This window comes from Rhipicephalus microplus, unplaced genomic scaffold, assembly GCF_043290135.1.
Source record: "Rhipicephalus microplus isolate Deutch F79 unplaced genomic scaffold, USDA_Rmic scaffold_18, whole genome shotgun sequence".
Taxonomy (NCBI): Eukaryota; Metazoa; Arthropoda; class Arachnida; order Ixodida; family Ixodidae; genus Rhipicephalus; species Rhipicephalus microplus.
Window position 1 is genome coordinate 4,553,240 of NW_027464591.1, and position 19,915 is coordinate 4,573,154.

Consider the following 19,915-nt stretch of genomic DNA (forward strand, 5'->3'; position numbering starts at 1 on the left):
AATTGCTGCCATACGTACGTGCACTGCAAAAATTACGTATGCTCGGTATCTGTTAGGGTAGCATCTCTCTGTGCCGTCGGATCAAGCGTTTTATATTCAATGACACCGAAACATACCATGGCACATGCTCCAATAACGTGCACGCTGCGCTGGTAGAAACAGTGCGTGCTCCAGTATTCACCGGCGCTTGCCAGTGAAAATTCCAGCGCTTCGCAGCGCGCACCAGCATTACAGCGGTTGAGCCAGCGCGACACAGCTTTTTCCCAGTGCGCCCAGCGAAGTGCCAGTGATTATAAACGTGTACCAGTGTCTCCAGCAGTGCCAAAAAACATACTGGCATCATGCTGTTTTTGCAATAGGGTACTACACGAAGCATGCCATAAATGTGTGTTTACTGGCCCCACCTATCTGAACGCATCACCAAACACTTGTATACAGCCATATACAGCCAGAGACATTTCGCATTATCATTGCCAGAGCTCAAAAGCCCAATGGAAGACGACGACATCTGTTTGGCAAGTGACGCACTCACATGCCAGTACAGTACCCAGCCTTAACCTTTAGGCTGGAGCAAAGATTGTCTGCATGCAATAACTTCTCCTTTATATATTCCCAACACCATTTTTCCATCATACAGACCCTAAAGTGTCAACAGACTATGCCTGCCCCGTCTACGTCTACTACTGCTGCTTTCTCATCCTCTGATGGTTGCAATGTTACAAGTACAATGCATGTCCCCACTGCTTATAATGTCGAATTTCATTAATTCGAACACGCTTAATTCGAACTTTTGGTTAATTCGAACTCAGAATGAGGTCCTGTCAAAGCTATGTGAATTCCAATGTGCGAAAATAACCGGCAATTCGAACGCGCAAGCACTTGCGACAGTTATTTCGAACATACCGTGCTCTGAAAATGCTCTCAGCACCCTGCCCAATCCCGCGGCGGCACCTCTGACACCTGAACGATGCACGCGAAGGAAAGGAAAAGGAAAGAAAAGGCTGCGGTGGAATTTTCGCTCTCTCTCAAATGCCAATCTGTGACACGCCTGTGCCACGCTCCTCCTTTTTCCGCCCCAGCGGCGTAAAGACCCTTTTCCTTCCAACGCCGCGCACAAAGAGAGAGAGGAAAAAAAAAATGTCGCAGAGTGTGGCTCTCTCTCACGTGCCGGTGCCACGGTTTCACCTTTTGTTTTTTCTCAAATGCCAATCTGCTTCTTTCCCGCTCCTCCTTTCTCGTCACGTGATGGCCACACTGTGGCTTTGGCACAGAGGTTAGTAGCGGAGATGCAGTCATTGTCGGATACAGTTGGTGGCCGACGATGTTGGCAAATGGTCTGGTCACTCCAGGCCGGCGACGCTAACGACAGCACCAGTGATCAAAAACGGGGTAGATGGCTGACCGGTCTTCAAAAGATCGGTGGCATGTGTGTGTGAGAGTGTTGGCACTGTACATAGCCACGCGCACCTTCTCTGGCCAGGAAAATGCTGAAGCCAAATTAGACATGCTTTGCAAGCTGCGTGCGAAATTGATTGACTCGCTGCAAGGCAAACGTGTGCAGACGCACATCACCGATTACTTCAATTAATGACGAATGTCCTGTGATTTGTGAATAAATGTAAGTCTTCTGAAACTTCCCCCTCATGTGTTAATTGATTGATATGATTGATATGTGGCGTTTACCGTCCCAAAACCACCATACGATTATGAGAGGCGCCGTAGTGGAGAGCTCCGGAAATTTCGACCACCTGGGGTTCTTTAACGTGCACCCAAATCTGAGCACATGGGCCTACAACATTTCTGCCTCCGTCACGCCGTCGCAGCCGGGATTCGATCCCGTAACCTGCGGGTCAGCAGCCGAGCACCTTAGCCACTAGACCACCGCAGCAGGGCCCCCTCGTGTGTTAGCTCAATGCACATGTGCCACTGCATGGGGAGCCCTCCGTTTGCTTAGCTTTCATTAATTCTAATTTCTTTTACTTCGAAGAAGTTTTTGGGCCCCTTCGAGTTCGTATTATCGAGATTCGACTGTAGTAATCAACTGCTTCTGATAACAATGTTCTCAATAACGTCTAAGAAGATATCAACTGCTTTTCATGATGCAATGAACACAGCAGACTGTATAAGTCGATAAATACTACTGGGATTGAGAAAATAACTTCCCGAAAAAACATGCTCCCCACTCCCTTGTTAAAGTAAAACATCCAATACAATAAATTTTACTAATGTAACACTTTCTAAAGCGGCTGAACTGCATGCTTTCAAATTAATAAAGTTCACAAGTGTCAGGCAACACATATAATATAGAATGAAGACGTGATACAGATTATAAGATTGTAACCTTGAGAAAAGAAAACTTCACTAATAAGACATTACACACTTCAAGTGAGGAGTGAATCCACAAACTTTTCCTCATGTTGCAATCTTCTGCTGAGGTGAAATGCGACATGCATCATGTGCACCATATGCAGGCAGCTCAAAGAGGATAGTGCCTACCAAATTACAAACGATGTTGCAGTAATCATGGCCATAAAAAAAATTTTAAGAAAAAAACAAATGGCATTCTGACATTGGCAGACGTTCATGGTGATTATCCATGTGCAACCACGCATGATGCCATGTGAAGGCAGTGGAGAAGATATACTCAGCACTATCTCTATGTTGGGCAGCAGTTTTGATATCACAACTACTGGTCGGATAGTAGACTAACATTTGGCTTGTGCGAATATTCGAATGTTTTGAATATTCAAACGAATAATACAGTATTCGAATTCACTTCGATTTGAATTTAAAGTATTGAAGTATTTCAGATGAACGAATAGATATGCATTAACCCGCATATGCATTAGATATGCATTAACCGCATGACCCTGTAAAGGTCGCTTCATAGCAGTGGAGGGGAGCTAAGCCGTGAGAACAGCTGTTTAAGTGTATTAGCATGCGACCGCCTGTAGAGGTCGTTTCACAGCAGCAAGAGAGTGCTAAGCCATGATAACCCCTACCTAAAGCAAATTAGACTGTGGCAAAGCCCCACTTTACAATTAAATGAACTTACTATCCTAACGATTAATATTTTTTTTTGTTTAAAGGGTTGATTTATAGGCTTATATGCTCAAAGTATAGTAAATTTTAAAATGTGATATATTTTACACAAGCCTAGAAAACACTGCTCATAAACGTACCACTGTTCTGGGAAGTTTGCAGTAACTTTTACTGCTGTAACATTGAAACCCCAACGTTATTACTTGAAATTGCAGAAGTAGATTACCATCACATGTACAACTTACAAAAACAACCAGCTTTCTCAATATTGGAAGTAGAGTGCACATCCTTTAGTGGCCAGTCTTGTGAAGACAGCCAAAAGGAAAAAGATTTTCTATGTCAATGTTTGAAAAAAGCTTCGTAATGTGCCTAGGCAGTGACACACTGAAACAAAACAAACGAGGTGTGACACTGCTGTAGCAGACACTGGCCAACCATAACAATCAAGTGGACTTTGCTATGTTACTTCTTGCAATTAACCGACAAGGCAGATCATGTTCGCTACAATACTATAAAGAAGTTAGCTCTGAAGCGGCAAGTTCGCAGTTGACAGCAGCTACGCTTCGATTGTGTTAAGCCCCTCTCAGTGAAGCTCACCTTGGTACTCAGGTGGACACTCCCAGTTCTGCAGGCGACGCTTGGCCTCCTCGTAGCACTCATAGTTGTGCTTTAGAAACTTTGCCTTCTCTTCATCCTCCACATCATCTGCACAGGAGAGTGGGATAGCATGCTAGCAAACTACATACACTCAAACTTCGACACAATGAACACAGATAAAACGAAATATCGGCTATAATGAAGCAATTGAAGAATAGTCTTGCAATAGATACACTGTTAGAACTATACCCTTATAACAAGTTTTCTAGTATAACGAACCTATTTTCGTGTAAGATGCAGCTTCATTATAAGAAGATTCGAGTGTTCAACACAAGGCAGGAGACTGGGTTTAAACCCCGTCTTTACACTACAAGCCATCATTCCACTATGTCTGCAAGAACACGCAGGAGCTGGAGAACATGTCACTCAGGATTCAGACTCTGAGTAGATTACAATGAAGGAGACGATAAGCAATGCTGAAGCAGACCTTATTTATATACTTGAGTCCACAGCTTTACTAATCTTTGTTTAATATGGAAGTCCACCTCTCTATTATTCTTGCCTAAATTTTTACATACAAATGTTTTTTTTTTTCGATACATTAATGAAATTTACAGTTTACTGAAGTCATTCACTGCAATGACAACCACCTCCTTATCTAAAAGTTCAACTGCGTAAATTGGCATTTTTTAGGTACTGTTTGCATTAGTATGAATGATGGACAGTGCTTGTACCCCAAACTAAAGCTGTAGTCACATTGTTTTAGCCTCAATGATACCAGCATACTATACAGGGTGTCTCACGTAACTTGAGCTAAGAATTTCGAATATAACGAACCTAAGCGTGAAGCCGCATTCGTTTGCTGTATCCCGAAGTTCGTAGTAAATGAAACACAGCTTTAAAAAAAAGTTGCGAGTGAAGACACAAACTTTGTTTTCCCGAAAAAGTCCGCGATGCACGTGTTCCGAAGAGCAGAAGCGATAAGGGCGGTCTCGAGTTCATTTAAAACTCGAGACCGCCCTTATCGGGTGGGATGCTCATTTGCCGAGGCCCGTGGCATAAGCTGCATGAGGCACTAACTCCAAGTTTTGTCGTTCTCGCAATCCGACTCCTCCAAATCGCTCTCGCCACGTACTTCATTCACAATGCCCTAATCCGTGCACGGTTCTGCAGTGTCGGCATCATCATCGGCCGTAATTAAACCATTGGAACAGATGTCCCACCCGCTCTCCCAGGTCGGAGTCGACGACGCGCTGCCACAAATCGCCGCCGCAGTGGTCCTGTTTGGAAGCTTCAGGCTCAGCATCGGGCCCGACGTCGACGAAGTCAGCCTCGCGACAACAGTTTCGTGCGCATGTAGCCGTCACCGCCGCCCACGAAATACTCACCATCTCCACAGCTGAGTACCGGCACGCCGGAAGCGGCAAGTTGGCTGCCAGGTTGTCAACAGTTATGAGCAAGCGCTCCACAACCCGGCACCTAACGCGACGATTACGCTCAGGCCAAGCGGTCACACCTTCGGCGTTTTGTTGAGTGGCAGGAAAAAGCGTGCTAGTCCTCCCGTCGGCCCTCATGACCACACACGCACACCAAGAGCGAGCAAGACGCGCGCACGCGACACACACTTCTATCTATCCATCTATCCTTCTTAACTGGCAGATTCTTTAACACATGCATACTAAGAGATGAATTAAAACTGTGCCCTTCAAGAGCGTGGAACAGCTCTAGGCCCATTTCCAGTCAGAAAACGAAACTAATTCGAGCCAGCGTGGCAAGCGTCACGGAGCAGTGGAGACGGCGAAGGGGTTGTGATCAAGAGAAGAGAGCAGACTTGCGAGAGAAGGGCAAGGAGTTGCGATAAAGAAGGGGAGGATGCGGCGGGAGGGCGACCTTGAAAACCAAAACACACGGGAAGGAAGCAGGTTGGGTAGCTTGCTTAAAAGGTCCGCGAAACTCGCACGCAGAAAAACTTGGAAAGAGTGCATGGCTGCCTGGATCCGTGCGCGCAGCGGCGTTCGAAGAATCGGCGGCCGTGAGCAAAAAATCGTTTTGTTGCGCCAGCGGGTTTGCATGGCCTCGCGAACTTCGATATTTCGTGATTCGTTCCGCGCAAATTAACAGCCGTTTTCGTGCTTCCGCACGTGCGGGGAAGGCATGCTGAGCCGAGTGAGAAGTAAGCGAGAACAAGTCCTAAAGAGGAAACGAATAGCAAATTATCAGAGTCGGTGGGGTAGCGTACGCGTGTGCACTAGACGCAGCGTACGCGCGTGCACTAGACGCAGACTATCGGATACAGTTGGTGGCCAACGATGTTGGCAAATGGTCTGGTCACTCCAGGCCGGCAACGTTAACAACAGTACCAGCGATCAAAAATGGGGTAGATGGCTGACCGGTCTTCGAAAGATCGGTGGCATGTGTGAAAATACTGGCCTCGTCTGGCGATGCGGGGTGCTCAGAGTAGCGGGCGGGACGAAGGACGGAGGGGTAGAAAAAGCAGTCGGGGAGAGCGGCAAGTAGAGGGGCGCGGAGGCAGGGTCGGCGTTTAACAATAAGAATGTATGGGCACCTCGACGATGCCTGATCGGTGGTCGAAATCGGTTTCCCGGGAAGTCGGCAGACCGCTGACTCCGTTCGCTGTAACCGATCAGCGGTGCTCAAAGACGTTTATTGTAAGTGCGATTTTGTGCCATTGAACCAATGTATATTTACACGGTCACGCAGATATTGTTCGTTTTAAGCGAAAGTTCTTTTTAAGTGGGGTCGTTATATGTGGGCTCGACTGTACTTCAAACCTACGAGATGAAGCGCGCTGTGGCGGTCACGAATCTGCCGAATTTCGAGGCAGCAGCAGCACTCCTCCTCTTTCCCCACTTGCATGCAATGCGTGCATGAGCACCTATAGCGAAAACACGTGTACAAAGGTATGAGTACCCATATTTGAAATCAGCTATTCTACCCGACAGTCACGCGCTTCTAGCGCAACTAATATACCGTTTGAATTTTAACACATCATCAATGTAGTACTGGGCAGAATTTTAAAAAAGTAACGATATTATAAAAAACCAAATTGCAATATATGAGCCAAATTATTCTTGTGCAACTTTCAGCGCAGTTCAGAGCACTTATCACCCCTGCGTCAAGAGCATCGACACTCGTCTGGCTCTCTTTTTCGTTCTTTTTTTCACGGGGTAGCATACTGACTCATTGCACGCGCCTTGTCTGCTGCGAAGTACGACACTGGCTGCATTCACAATGCTGTACTCTGAGCTGTGAAGTCCACGAACAGTTGATGTTTCTGCACGCTGCCCACACGTAGCGCAGACCATGCCAATAGGCTAAAAGGGAGTGCCGATGCTGCTGTTTCTTATCGAATTTCATATCCACAGATAAGCGTATCATTTGTAACAGTTTACTAAAGTAAAATTAAGTACTAGCATGCATCTTATATGCGCCAGCCTATGTTTCCGACGCGGGTGAAGGTGGCTGGTTGGAACTCGCTTTTCTGTGCCGCCTCAGTCGCTTCAGTCCCTGCCCTTAAAGTGGCGGCCGACTCGAACATGTACGGATGTACAGCGAAATCGGTCTGACTTTCACAGTTCGCCATACTTACAGCAACTGCCTGATTTCAACAGATAGTGGTGGTGGTGGTGGTAGTGGTTAGAAGAGGAAAAGGCGCCCCATTTCTACAGCCCGGTAGGGAGCACGGCGCAGCGCCTTAACAGATACACAAGGCATTTACTGCGAGCGAGCGCAGTGAGCAGTCCTCCCCTTCCTGATAGAGAGTTCATGGAGTTTCGAACAATCACAGTGGCAGTGTGACTCGCGATGGTGGGCGCGGCGTGTGCTGCTTGTTTTCAACAAAATAAAGTTATTTGCATTGGTTTATGCAAATTTTCGACTTGATTTCCGAGTTCACCACGTGAAATTACATATCATGACACCATAATCTTGTTGTTTTTTTTTTAAAGTTTTTTCAGTGTCCATTTAAGGGGTCCTGTAACTTACTGGCAGCACTGCAGGTGAGTGTTCGGTAGCTGAGGGGGTTGGTGAGTGCGTGAGTCATCACTTGTCGCATGACAGCACCCATCTCGCTCAGCTGATGAAGCATGGTCAGGAAGCCATCTGCCTCTTGCACCGCCTTCTGGCCCACGGCTCCTGAAAATGAAGCAATCTAATTAATCATTTTCTGGGATTACATCAGCCAAACACACACCAGATCCTGAAGCAATGAGGAAATGAATTGACTCTGATCCTGCGAGTTTCATTACACACAACTAAATCAAATTATACAGGTGTTTATGCACTTCAGCACAATCAAAATGAGCCACTGCGATAAAAATCAAACCTGCATCGTTGAGCTTACCCACAGAAACTATAAGAAGCTAAGGCACCACAGTGAAAAAACAAGGAAGACTAGCTGCATGGGCGCGTTTGGTGTTCTGTGTCAAGCTGTAACAAAAGAAACTTCAGTGGTTCCTCCAGTTGGGAAAAACCTCAGTGGTGCCTCCTTATAAGTCATTCACTGTGGCTTTTAGGGGGCTCTAATTGGAGCCAGTTATGCTTATGCCATGTTACGAGGTTTTTCGTAGTGCGTGCAACGTTATCCCGGACAGCTACAGTACTCCTGGCAGTGGTTTCCAAAGGGCTATCTTTTAATAAATTTCATCACTCTAAGAGACTACTTGAAGAATAAAACCCTGAAAAAACTGCCAAGCTCCAATGCTGTGTGGAACGCCCAGATTTAGCAGATTCATCTTCCAACAGCAAATTGCCATGGGGACAAGCAACTCCAAATATTAGCCATGGCGGTATGAGAACATTCGTGTTCCTGCACCCTAAAGCAAGGCTGACAGTGAGGATTTATGGAAGACCTGGCAACGCAATTACAGTGACGAAACGATGATGAAAACGGTGGCATCGTTGGCACAAAGGAAAAATATCGCTATTAAAAAGGAAAACATCAATTCCAAGTTTTGCAGGCCAACGTCCCGATATGATCGTGGGGCATACCATAGTGGAGAACCCAACATTAATTTTCACCAGCCAGGGAATCAACATTTCAGAAATGCTACACTGGTGGTTCTGCATTTTCGCATCATTTAAATGCAGTCACCGTGAAGTCAACCCTTGCCTGTATGCTTAGCTGCACATCTTTTTAGCTGCTGAGCCAACACAATAGGTGGTGTGTGATGAGGTCCCCTGACACCGCTAAGAAGACGACGAAATAGTGGCAAAAAGGTGAGAGCATGCGCACTGGAGCCAGAACGGTTCACCCTCCTTGAAGATATCTACCTGCAGGTACCCACTTGGCGCGTGCCAAGAAAAAAAAAAAAAAAAGAGCAAGCCACATTGGCCAATCAGAGATCAGACAATGCCAGAAGCTGGAGAGAAGACGCATTAGCCCGTCCTCGTTTGGAAAGGAAACATTGGCGGAGTTACCTTGATGAACATTAATGCGCGAAGAACTCCGCACACGGCACATCTTCTGCCCCAATGCCCAGTGGATGTAGAGCCTGGCCCTTCTCATCCATGATCAGTGACGCAGCCACGACCATCAAGTCAAGCCCCAACGCGTGTGCACATCTAGTGTTTGAATTGTTTCTAAAGAAGCTTTGTATATTATTTTGTTTGGCCTGCTTTTGTATTTGTGTTAATCTGTGCTCGTTCCTGTTTGAATATATGTTTGTGTGCCAAGCAACTTGTGTCCTTTTTCTTGCTGCCCTAAACAGCGTCTCTCGCACGATTCTTAAAGCCTGCTCCCCGAACCTTAATTAGTAACATGGTATTCGAAGCAAGCCTAGTTGTGAGCTTCAAACTACTATCGTACTAAGAGGGAGATAACTATCAGATGAAAAAATAGCACAATAAAGCATGGGACAAGATGAAGAAAACTACAGAACAAGGACAACTTACTTCTATCTATCCATCTATCCTTCTTAACTGGCAGATTCTTTAACACATGCATACTAAGAGATGAATTAAAACTGTGCCCTTCAAGAAAGCCAGGAGCAGCAGAGACTCTCACCGGCATCGACACTGTTGCTGTGCTCACGCAGGTGCTGGACAAGGCGCAAAATGACACGAGGCATCATGGACTCTGCCACACAGAGCAAATCCGGAGGTGCTGGTGGCTTGCCAACTTGTGCCTTAGGACCATGCCGGTGGCAGAACCTGTTTGTGAATGAGAAAAGCATGCTCAAGTGACAATGACGGAGGGACTACAGCAAAGTTCTGGAGACAAACAAGAACCAACATTGCTTCACATACTACTTACAATGCAACAGCATAGCAGGCGTTCTGTAAAGTTAATGCGCTATCAAGAAAGTAGTAGGACTATAGTAACTTCATTTCGAACTATTTCTGGCTGTCTCTTCGTCACTCGTCAAGAGACCCTATGGCTTCAATGTCACCAGGATCGGAAAGACATAGACATACTAGTGCAATTGCTAGTGCAATGCAAAGTTTACTGGCAGTGTAGCTTTACTAACAAATAAGATCAAAGAAGCTTGCCTCGTGGTATGAGCTTGGCTTGCACTAATAGCAAAAGCATTTGTGTTAAGTCAGCCCTAGATCATTTTAAGAACTGTCACGTTTGCGGGTGCCTGCCATTACTGAGAGGTTGCTGCTGCATTTCACTAAATGCTGTCACCTGCTTTGAAAAAGAAGAAAGAAAAAAAAAATATTGGTTATGTGGGGCCTTTTTTTTTTCTCCTCATTGTGTTCATACTTACACAACTGCTTTCCATAATGAAAAATTTTTATTCGAGGAGATTTTTACAAAACAGAAAATAAAACGAGAAACTCGAAATCCATAATGTTCCAATGATATATTGGCAACACATTTTCAGCACAATACAGTGAAATGCCGTTATAACAAACCTCAGATTAACGATTTTTTCCCATTACCGAATATTTCGAAAATCCCCTACCAATGTCCATGTTCAATGTAAAAGTATTTCATTACTACGAATTTCAGAGCAACGAATGTTTCAGAATAACAAATGGAATTTGATCACCCGCCAATCTTAATAGCACTTCAAAATAACGAATTACTAGTGGCGATCTACTGTATTTACTCGCATGATCTTCACACTTTCTACGTGCAAAATCGATGAAAAGTTGGAGGGGTGGGATAACTACGCGGGAAAAACTTTCTGCGAAAACGTGCAGAGCGAAAAAGAAAATGAAGTGGTCGCGAATCGGGATTCTCCCACCAGAAACTACAGACTTCTAAGTACTGTTTGAGACTTACCTTAACAATAAAACCACAGGTTCAACACAAAGCGCTTTATTTGCAGACACTAAAGCCACTGTCCACTGTTCCAAGGGCATTCGTGTGGAGACCCTTGACACAATAAAGAAGTTCGCCTCAAGCTGGGGGTATTTTGCACTCAGGCCCACGGAACATCCGACGCGTGTTGTTGGCCTCCAGCTTCTCGTGCTGCCGCCGCCAGTAGCGAACACAAAACTCACCGACTCGGAAGTGCCTGCCGGCAACCCTATTGTCGTTGTTTAGAGCATGGTCAATCACTTTCAACCTAAAAGTAGCCATGTAGCTTCCGTATCGACACATTGTGTTACCAAACACTGCACAGACTTTACTAACACGCCACAACTAAAGCCCCTATACCGTGGGAAAAGTACAGCGTTCTTTTTATCTGTGCCGCTTCCTCCTCTCCCCAGTGGAGCTTCTTGTCTCTTCGGGTGGATGCGGCGAAGAACCGGTTTTCGCCACTCGGCACCATGTTGGATACACCAAAGCGCCCCTGTGTTCCTTGTTCACCACATGCAAAGTGCAGGACGTGTGAGAGCATTTCTCTCAGAAGTGGTTAATGTTTCGAATTTCATGATTATCGCGGCTATTCCAAAGCGCAGCCCGTGTCTCCAACAGCGTGCACATCGCATATGTTTCTTATGAAATGAACTGCTGGCACTTGAAAAAAACAAAAAAAAAAACACTTTGTCGCAATATATAAGTCGATGTGCCGAACTTTTTCAATCCTTTAAGGTGATACTGTGCATTGAGTTATGAGAATACATTGCTAGAAATCGGCTAGTGGTAATTCCGACAGTGATGACACGACTGCGTTTTTCGACCTCTACATGACAGCACCATCTTGCCCGTCCAGCAATCCGAAATAGTTTCCGTGTGCAAGAACGACCTTTATCACCTTCATTACCTGCAATGCCTATGAAGACTTGTAAAACCTCAAGACAATGGTTGCAAACTGTGCCGCAGAGGACAAAAATCTCAGAACGGCGTACTGCGTGCACATGTCATGATGATATGTGGGGTTTAACGTCCCAAAACCACCCTATGATTATGAGAGACGCCGTGGTGGAGGGCTCCGGAAATTTCGACCACCTGGGGTTCTTTAACGTGCACCCAAATCTGAGCACACGGGCCTACAACATTTCCGCCTCCATCGGAAATGCAGCCGCCGCAGCCGGGATCCAAACCCGCGAAATGTCATGCACATGTCATGGTGCACATGTCATGGGACAGGCAGAGGAGAGGTAGCGTGCGAAACGTCACGAAGTTCTGAGCAACCACTTTCATGGACAATGTTGACATCGCTCAAGTTATAAAAGATAGAGACAGTTTGTACACACGGGAACTATTACTTCCCAAACCGCGTGGCTTAAGGCACTGCAGCTGCGATTTAAATATTACTTACCGCTTCAATAACTATCATGCCGAGTTTACTGAATTTAATTTCAACCTGTTCTCAATAAACCTAGTTGTGTCTATTAGTGCCAGATACACAAGAAAACACTAGGCTGCGAAAAAAAGTTTAAACACGTGCAATTCTACAACTTGTGCATGACTTGCAGCAGCTCTTCTACCGTAACATTGATGGTAAGCGCACCCAGTCTTGCTGAGAAAATCAACGCAGGAGAATCATTACATAAAGCCGTATGCGAGGCACGGCACACGGCCACAGCTGTACAGAAACGGCTATAACTAATGCAGCAGCGGTGGCGCCTGCAAGCTCGTGGCGTATTACAGGGGGCGGCACTGTCGCAAGCAAAAAAAAAAAAAAAAAGCAACGTGCCGGAGAGGAGGCGGCGATGGGGAGAGCAGATGTAATACTTTTACGAAGTATAGGGGCTTTAGCTGCAACGGGTGCTGATCACTTTGGCTTGGATTGAATTGGGGCTCCGTGCACTGATAGTATGGATAGTTTTTTAAAGGTGGCACTAGGCTGTGCGTTATCATCAGTGGTTGAAAGTAGACATTACTGCTGCAATTGTCGCGAGTGCAATAATCAATACTCGCGGAAAAATAATATATTTTTGTTGGCCAATTCGGAGAGGGAGGGTGCAAGAATTCTGCGAGTGCGAGGATTACGGGAGTAAATACGGCAAATGCCCAGCTCCATACTATGTGGCCCTATTATCATCATCAAAGCTTTCGGATCATTTCTCCATACGTTGCCCTATGCTATTGCAGCACCTTCAATCGTTTTTGCATCCCCGTTCAGCGATTTAGTCAAGTTGAGCCTTGCCCGGTGTTCGACGCCGTTCGACAGTCGTTTAACAATCAGTGTTTAACGATTAGTGTTATTGATTAGTGTCAACGCCTGGTTTAGGAATTCGTTTCTACGTTTGCCGTTCGCCATGAGCACCAGGAGCAGCACGAGAAAGAAGCGGAGGCAGTTCTCTTTGCAAGAAAAAATGGGCATCATTTCACAAATAGACGCCGATAAAAAGCAAATCTACATAGCGAACGAGTTGGAGGTCGCACCATCAACTGTCGCGACCATCCTGAAGGATCAACAGAAGATCATCAAGATGCACCGAGGGTCCTAACTCGCACCGTCAAGAAAACGGCTACGACTCGGGAACTTTCAGGACATAGATGCTGGAGTGCTCACGTGGTTCCACGATGCACATTCTCAAAATGTGCCGGTGTCGAGACCCATGCTGCAGGAAAAAGCCGGGCTATTGGCTTTTGCTTTAGACATCAGGGGCTTCGAAACAAGCGCGGGGTGGCTCCATGGTTTCTGTGAGAGGAACGGAATCACCTTGCAGGTGATGTCAGGAGAACAAAATGGGGCAGACGCAGCGAGTACTGCTGCATGGAAGGGCGAAAAGTTCTGCAAGATCGTCGCTTCGTACGAAACGGCGTTTTTTTCTATCAGATGCTACCCGATAAGGCGTTTTTCTATCAGATGCTACCCGATAAAACGATGCATTTTAAGGGGAGCAGCTGTAAAGGTGGCAAGCAATCCAAAGTACATATTTCGGTGTTGTTCTGCTGCAACGCCACAGGCACAAATAAGCTGAAACCGTTGGTGATTGGTAAATATAAGAAGCTTCGGTGCATGAAGAATGTTGTGTCATTACTGTGCGATTATCGGGCCAATTCACATGCATGGATGACACGAGAGCTCTCTGAGTGGCTAATGAAGGTGGAGGACAAGATGAGGCGAGCAGGCAAGAAAATAATATTATCGCCGACAACTGCCCGGTGCATCTTGTGAATGCTAGGCTGACTAACGCGCAGCTGAAATTCTTGCTACCTAACTGCACTTCGTTGCTACAGCCACTCCACCAAGGCATCATAAGAAGCGTCAAGGCTCATTACCTCAAACGCTTCGTTCAGCGATTGCTGATTAATCTTCAGCTGAAGCTGCCTACTTCAATCAGTGTGTGACAGGCTGCAGAAATGGTTGCCGGGCCTTGGTGGAATGTTACAGCAACCACCATCCAGATCTGCTGGGGGAGGCAGGCCTAGTATCAATTCGACATAAAGTTGACTCTAAACAAGGCAGCAAAGAAAGCGACGCGGGTGGCATGTGGCAAGAAGTCATTGAAGAGACTTGGTATGAATGCCTCGGTGACGTTTGAGGCCTTTGTGGAGTGCGACAATGAAGTGTACTTGTCAGCCGAACTGACGATCAATGACATCGTCAGCGCCGTTTGTGGTGACCAGGACACCACTGACGAGGATGCCAATGGTGAAAATGATGCTGAAACTGCGCCCGTGTGCCAGCCCAAAGAATCTCTTTCCGATGCCGACATAATGAAATACGTGCGAAAGAAACCCACCTACTTTGGCAGGTGCAGCAATGCCACCGATCAAGAGCATAAGAATGTGGACAGCTTCAAAGCGTTTATCCAGCAACAGTTGAGCGACACCCCCCCCCCCCCCTAGCTACCCCCCCCCCCCCAGACCAAGATCATTGACTTATTCAAAAAAATAAACGCGGGTTCATTCCGGGATATTTAGAGTTTTGTGTCTTTTTTTTTGAATCGTCATTGAAGCATGGGTTTGCAGATATGCACCTAACAAAGGTAGGTAGGTAACTTTTATTGTGTTTGAGATATTTAGGGCCAATTTTTTATGTTTTCACTATAACAATGTTGCAAAATAACAAACGATTTTTCGCGGTCCCTTCAAATTTGTTGTATTGAGATTTCACTGTATTATAAGAAAAAAGTTTGACAGTAGGCTACTATTCAACTTATAAAATTAACAAAATATTGAAAATGCACTTAGAAAAAAACACTCTGCCAGCATAAATTGATTTAGTGTTTCTTTCATGTGACCTTATTGGTTAAGAAAATCAGGCTAGTTTATGCTGGTAGGCGATTACAGGCATAGCAAGAAAGAACTATGTGAAGTGGCTAGAACTGTTTATTACCCCATTATCCGCCCCTGCAAATCTGCATTGCCAGGAAGGACACCCTCTTGGGCTGGCAAGAGTAACACGCTCTTGCCAGCCCATTCAAGCTACCATACTGCTCACCCATCCTCGCGCATGACACTGGCGTCCCCGCAGTCGCAAGCACCCCCCGCCTGACTGCGGAACATGTTGAAGTCGTGGCCCTGGTGGTTGCCCTGCTGGAAGCATTCGGCACACAGAGACATGCAGGGTGAGATGCCGCACGTGCGGCACCGGTACGCCACAAAGTTCGCCGTCCACACCAGGCCACACGTGGTGGCATTGTCGTACCGCCGCACTGCACAGAGACAAATGACACGTGAGGAAACGGTTCAGACGTGACAATAAAGTAAGGCACGAAAGTCACCAGTGACGGCGAACCAAGCTGCTTCATCTTTTTTCACTTTTTTTTTCATTTATTGCATCCTTAAAGGCCTGAGGGCATTAGATAAGGGCGGGCAACAAATACACTGTGAGGGTGTACAATTTAATGTCAACAAATTATTATAAACAATACAGTTCTAAATACGCATATGGTAGTTTGGTCAAAATTGACAACAAAAACTAATCAAACAATAAAAGAAATGTTTGACTGGGAATTAGAGTACAAACAACATGGCAAAAAAATTATACATACAGTACCCTGGTGGGATATATCTACAGCCATGGGTTATTGGGTGGAATCAAAGTGGGATTCCAATTTTGCGCGCAATGATGTGCCGTCAGGTGTGGCAACTATGGAGACGGGGAGGCAATTCCAAAGTGTAATTGCTTGGGGGAAAAAGGAGTCGTTCATTGCAGATGTGCGGCCGTTGATTGGTGCAATGGGGATAGAATGGTTAATGCAAGAAGAAGTTCTGTTAGAGAGCTGTAAAAGTTTGTGTCTTGATATAGGCGTGAGATGAGACGGCGTGACGCGAGAGATAGTAAGTAGTTGGATTGATTGCTTTAGGGCGGTGACGCTGATTCCTCTGGAAAACTGTGAGGTTATAAAGCGGGCAGCACAGTTTTGGACTGATTCTAGTTCATTAGCGAGATATGCCTGGGATGGATTCCAAATAAACGATGCATATTCGAGCTTTGGGCGTACATATGTCAAGTATGCTAGTTTTTTAACGTCAGGAGATGCCGATTTTAGATTACGGCGCAAAAATCGAAGCGTGCGCAGAGCGTCTGAGCAGATGGACTGCACGTGCGACGCAAATTATAGAGTTGGGTACATGTGCACACCGAGATACCTGTGAGACGAAGCCGAATCGAGAGGAAGCGAATTGATTAAGTAGGTATGATTAACAGTGGCGTGCTTACGGGAAAATGACATCGATTTGCATTTGGTTAAGTTTAACGGCATTGATGAGTCTTGACACCATAGTGCAACTGTGTTGAGGTCTTGTTGTAGTTTAGTGCTGGTTTCAATGTTGTGAATGGGAGAGTATATGACACAGTTGTCTGCGAACAGTCATAGTTTTGTTGCAATGTTTGTGGGCAGGTCATTTATGAATATTAAAGATAGAATAGGTGATAAGCCCGCGCCCTGAGGTATGCCTGATGATACTCTAGTTAAAGAGGAGTTATGATTATTAGCAGAGGTGAATTGATTACGGTTAGAAAGGAAGTGTTCAACCCAGGAGACAATACTCGGTGCAATGCCAAGTGAATGAATTTTGCTAAATAATAGATTTTGTGGTATGCGATCAAAAGCTTTAGAAAAATCAAGGAATATGGCATCGATCTGAAGGTTATCATCCATGCTTTTTAGTAGGTCCTGGCTAAACTTGGCCAACTGAGTCTCGCATGAGAAATGCTTTCGGAAACCGTGCTGGTGGTTATAGAAGAAATTTATTGATTCAAGGTGAGTCGCGATGTGAGAAGATATAATGTGCTCCAGTAATTTAGAGGGAATGCTAGTCAGAGAAGTCGGGCGGTAGTTTGCTGGATTAGTTCGTTCTCCGGTTTTGAAGATCGCGACTATTCGGCCTATCTTCCAATCATCTGGAATTTCGCTTGTTTCAATAGACCGCATAAAGATGAGGCAAAGAATCTGACTAACCACTGTGACAGTGTTAACTAAAAGTTTGGGGGTCAAGTGAATGAAAACATCAAACTTGTCCACACTGACACAAAAAAGTATGCAATGGATATATGACAAGCCGCACAAAATGCATAGTAAAATCAAGGCTATGATGCAGCATAACCATAAACACTAATGCTACCACTTTTTATAGTTGTAGCATGCGAAAATTGCCACATGCAGTGAACACAATTACAACCACAAGTACCACCATTGCTGTGGGGGAACTTAAAAGCAAGTACATAAACATCAGAAAGGAATCTGGTTTAGCCACATGGTACATACCATTCTAACTATATCTTTATGTCATGACCACAGAGAAAGCTGTCACAAAACTATCTCTCAGATTCGGTGTTGCATCAAAGACAGCTCTCGGTTTTTCAGTGACTGCATGCAGAATATGTTTGTGTAACTGGTAATGCTTGCAATGGTGGTCCCAGACAAAACATGCACTATTTGTTCTGTTTGTTTCTAAAGAGACGATCTCATAAAACGAAAAATATTCAGGCGCTCTTGACTTTACATACATGCAGACGCTGCATGTAATACAAAGCTTGGTGTTCAACTTTCAATGTGTGAAAGTGCCACTTTAGCTGACACCAAGTTTACAAACTTTTTTTGCCGGGTCCACCAGGGCTGCGACACCATTAAAACACAAGCAACTCATATGGCACCAATTGCTGCCATTGATTATGAAAACTGATTGTTGATCCGAACAGACGGTGCATCAATACTACAGGGTTTTTGTTGAGAAATAGTTTGCCATGTGATATGAACAGACGTTTTAGTGAAATAAGTTCACAATATACGTGGTACACTGCAATGCCATATTTTTTTTGTTGAATCGAACTAATTTAAATATGCAGCAAACAACTTAACACTCCTTAAATAGTGAGCATGTCACTGGGGGATTCCTTCACTAATGCTTGGGTGACAGGTCAATGCCAGAGATAAGGAGATGCTGACAGATAACAAAAGTAGGGGAAGCTATCCAAGGCCATGTCACCTGCCCCTGCCATCCACGATAACACACAAGCCCTGCCTCACCGACATCACTGCAGCACAATTTCCGGCTGGAAAATTGTAATTTGCCAAGAACTGTTTATGTATGCAGGCTGAAATGGGCCTGCCATTTTTCACATAAAAAGGTTGTAAAGCTGTTAACAAAGCTCATTCAGACTGTAAACAAGAAAAAGATCAAGACTGTGCTGCCTGTTTCATTCTGAAACAAATTTCTTACATTAATTAAAGAGACTGTAAAAGCAGGACAAAATTGGTACAAACCTTCTTTCTTTCTTAAGGGAACAAATTGTTGATTAGACTAAAACAATGCTTACGATTAAGGAAAGTTAAATTGTGACTTTCCTTCGAGTTTTATATTGCAATTTGAGCAGCGGCACAGCAGTGTGAAAATGCGCAAGACACTTCAGCTTTGCTTTCAAGAATGAACTACGATAGCATAATCTGGTCCCATTTGCATTGCCTTCCAATTCGCTAGCCAGGCTTTACTTCTCAGTGGACACCTCTATCGTACCACAAGGAAAGGAATGCCTGAGCTCGTATTATCAGCCATTTTAGACTCTCCGAAAATTCACACCTACTGCAAGTACAGCTGCGAAGTTCCCACTTTGCCGTAATTTATTTTGTGAATCAGCATAGTCAGTACTACACACCCTTAAGGCAATACGCCTGGCTATGTAGCCACACATTTTTTTGACACTGCCACTGATGATAAATGAGGTCTGGGCATTAATTTCCAGTTTGGACCCATGAATTTGATTATTTGCACCTTTTGCAAATTTTTACTCGCAAACAACAACAATTTTAGTGAGCTCCACTGATTTTGCAAACCTTCAGTACCATCCACTTGTTTCCCACATAACTGTTGACCTTATGTCGGCTGACATTTATACTGACGTCTTTTCACACATACATTAACGTACCAGAGTTCATACACCACCTCAATATTTGTTGATTAGAGGCGTGAATTAAGAAAGAATGTGGGAAGCCACCTACTTTTCCTCCCACGAACTCTTTAGCAGGATTTTTTTTTTTTGATAGACAAATCTTGTGTGGATCGAGTCTTTCATAAAAGTTTTCTAATTGGAGTGCAAACACTGATTTATTTATTTATTTATAGTACCCCCAGGGTATAAATACATTATAGAGGGGGTGGGGGTTACTGATAACTCGCACTTGGAGATATAAGGTGAAAAAGCACTGCGTATAACATTGTCACGATGTGCATAAGTGCCCAGCACATTTTTCTTGAACAAGCGGAATGAACTCAGAAAGGTGACAAACACAACCTTAACTTCATACACAGACAAATGCACAGAGGAACACTGTCTGCCTCACCAACTAAATTACTAAAGCGTCACTGATCTGCCGAAATGACATGTGTCTCTCTCGCTGGTCGTTCACACTTGTAACCTAATGCTGTCACAAGGCCGTTGCTCATTGAATGTCTCAGCACCAGCAACTCCACTGGCGTAGTAAGGTGCTGTGCTTATGAGGCAGGAAGATCGGGCGT

At 45.0% G+C, this 19,915-nt stretch overlaps 1 protein-coding gene across 4 annotated transcripts in view; it reads right to left on the minus strand.

Moving 5' to 3' along the window:
* LOC119178514 (Ubr3 ubiquitin ligase) overlaps positions 1–19,915 on the minus strand; it is a 155,701-nt gene that overhangs the window by 131,602 nt on the left and 4,184 nt on the right. For all 4 annotated transcript variants that reach the window (XM_037429720.2, XM_037429721.2, XM_075883514.1 and 1 more), the window contains exons 2-5: positions 15,396–15,609; positions 9,665–9,810; positions 7,645–7,794; positions 3,640–3,747 (exon numbers count right to left, since the gene is read on the minus strand). In XM_037429720.2, coding sequence (XP_037285617.2) covers positions 3,640–3,747; positions 7,645–7,794; positions 9,665–9,810; positions 15,396–15,609 — 618 coding nt within the window. The remainder of the gene's footprint in view (positions 1–3,639; positions 3,748–7,644; positions 7,795–9,664; positions 9,811–15,395; positions 15,610–19,915) is intronic.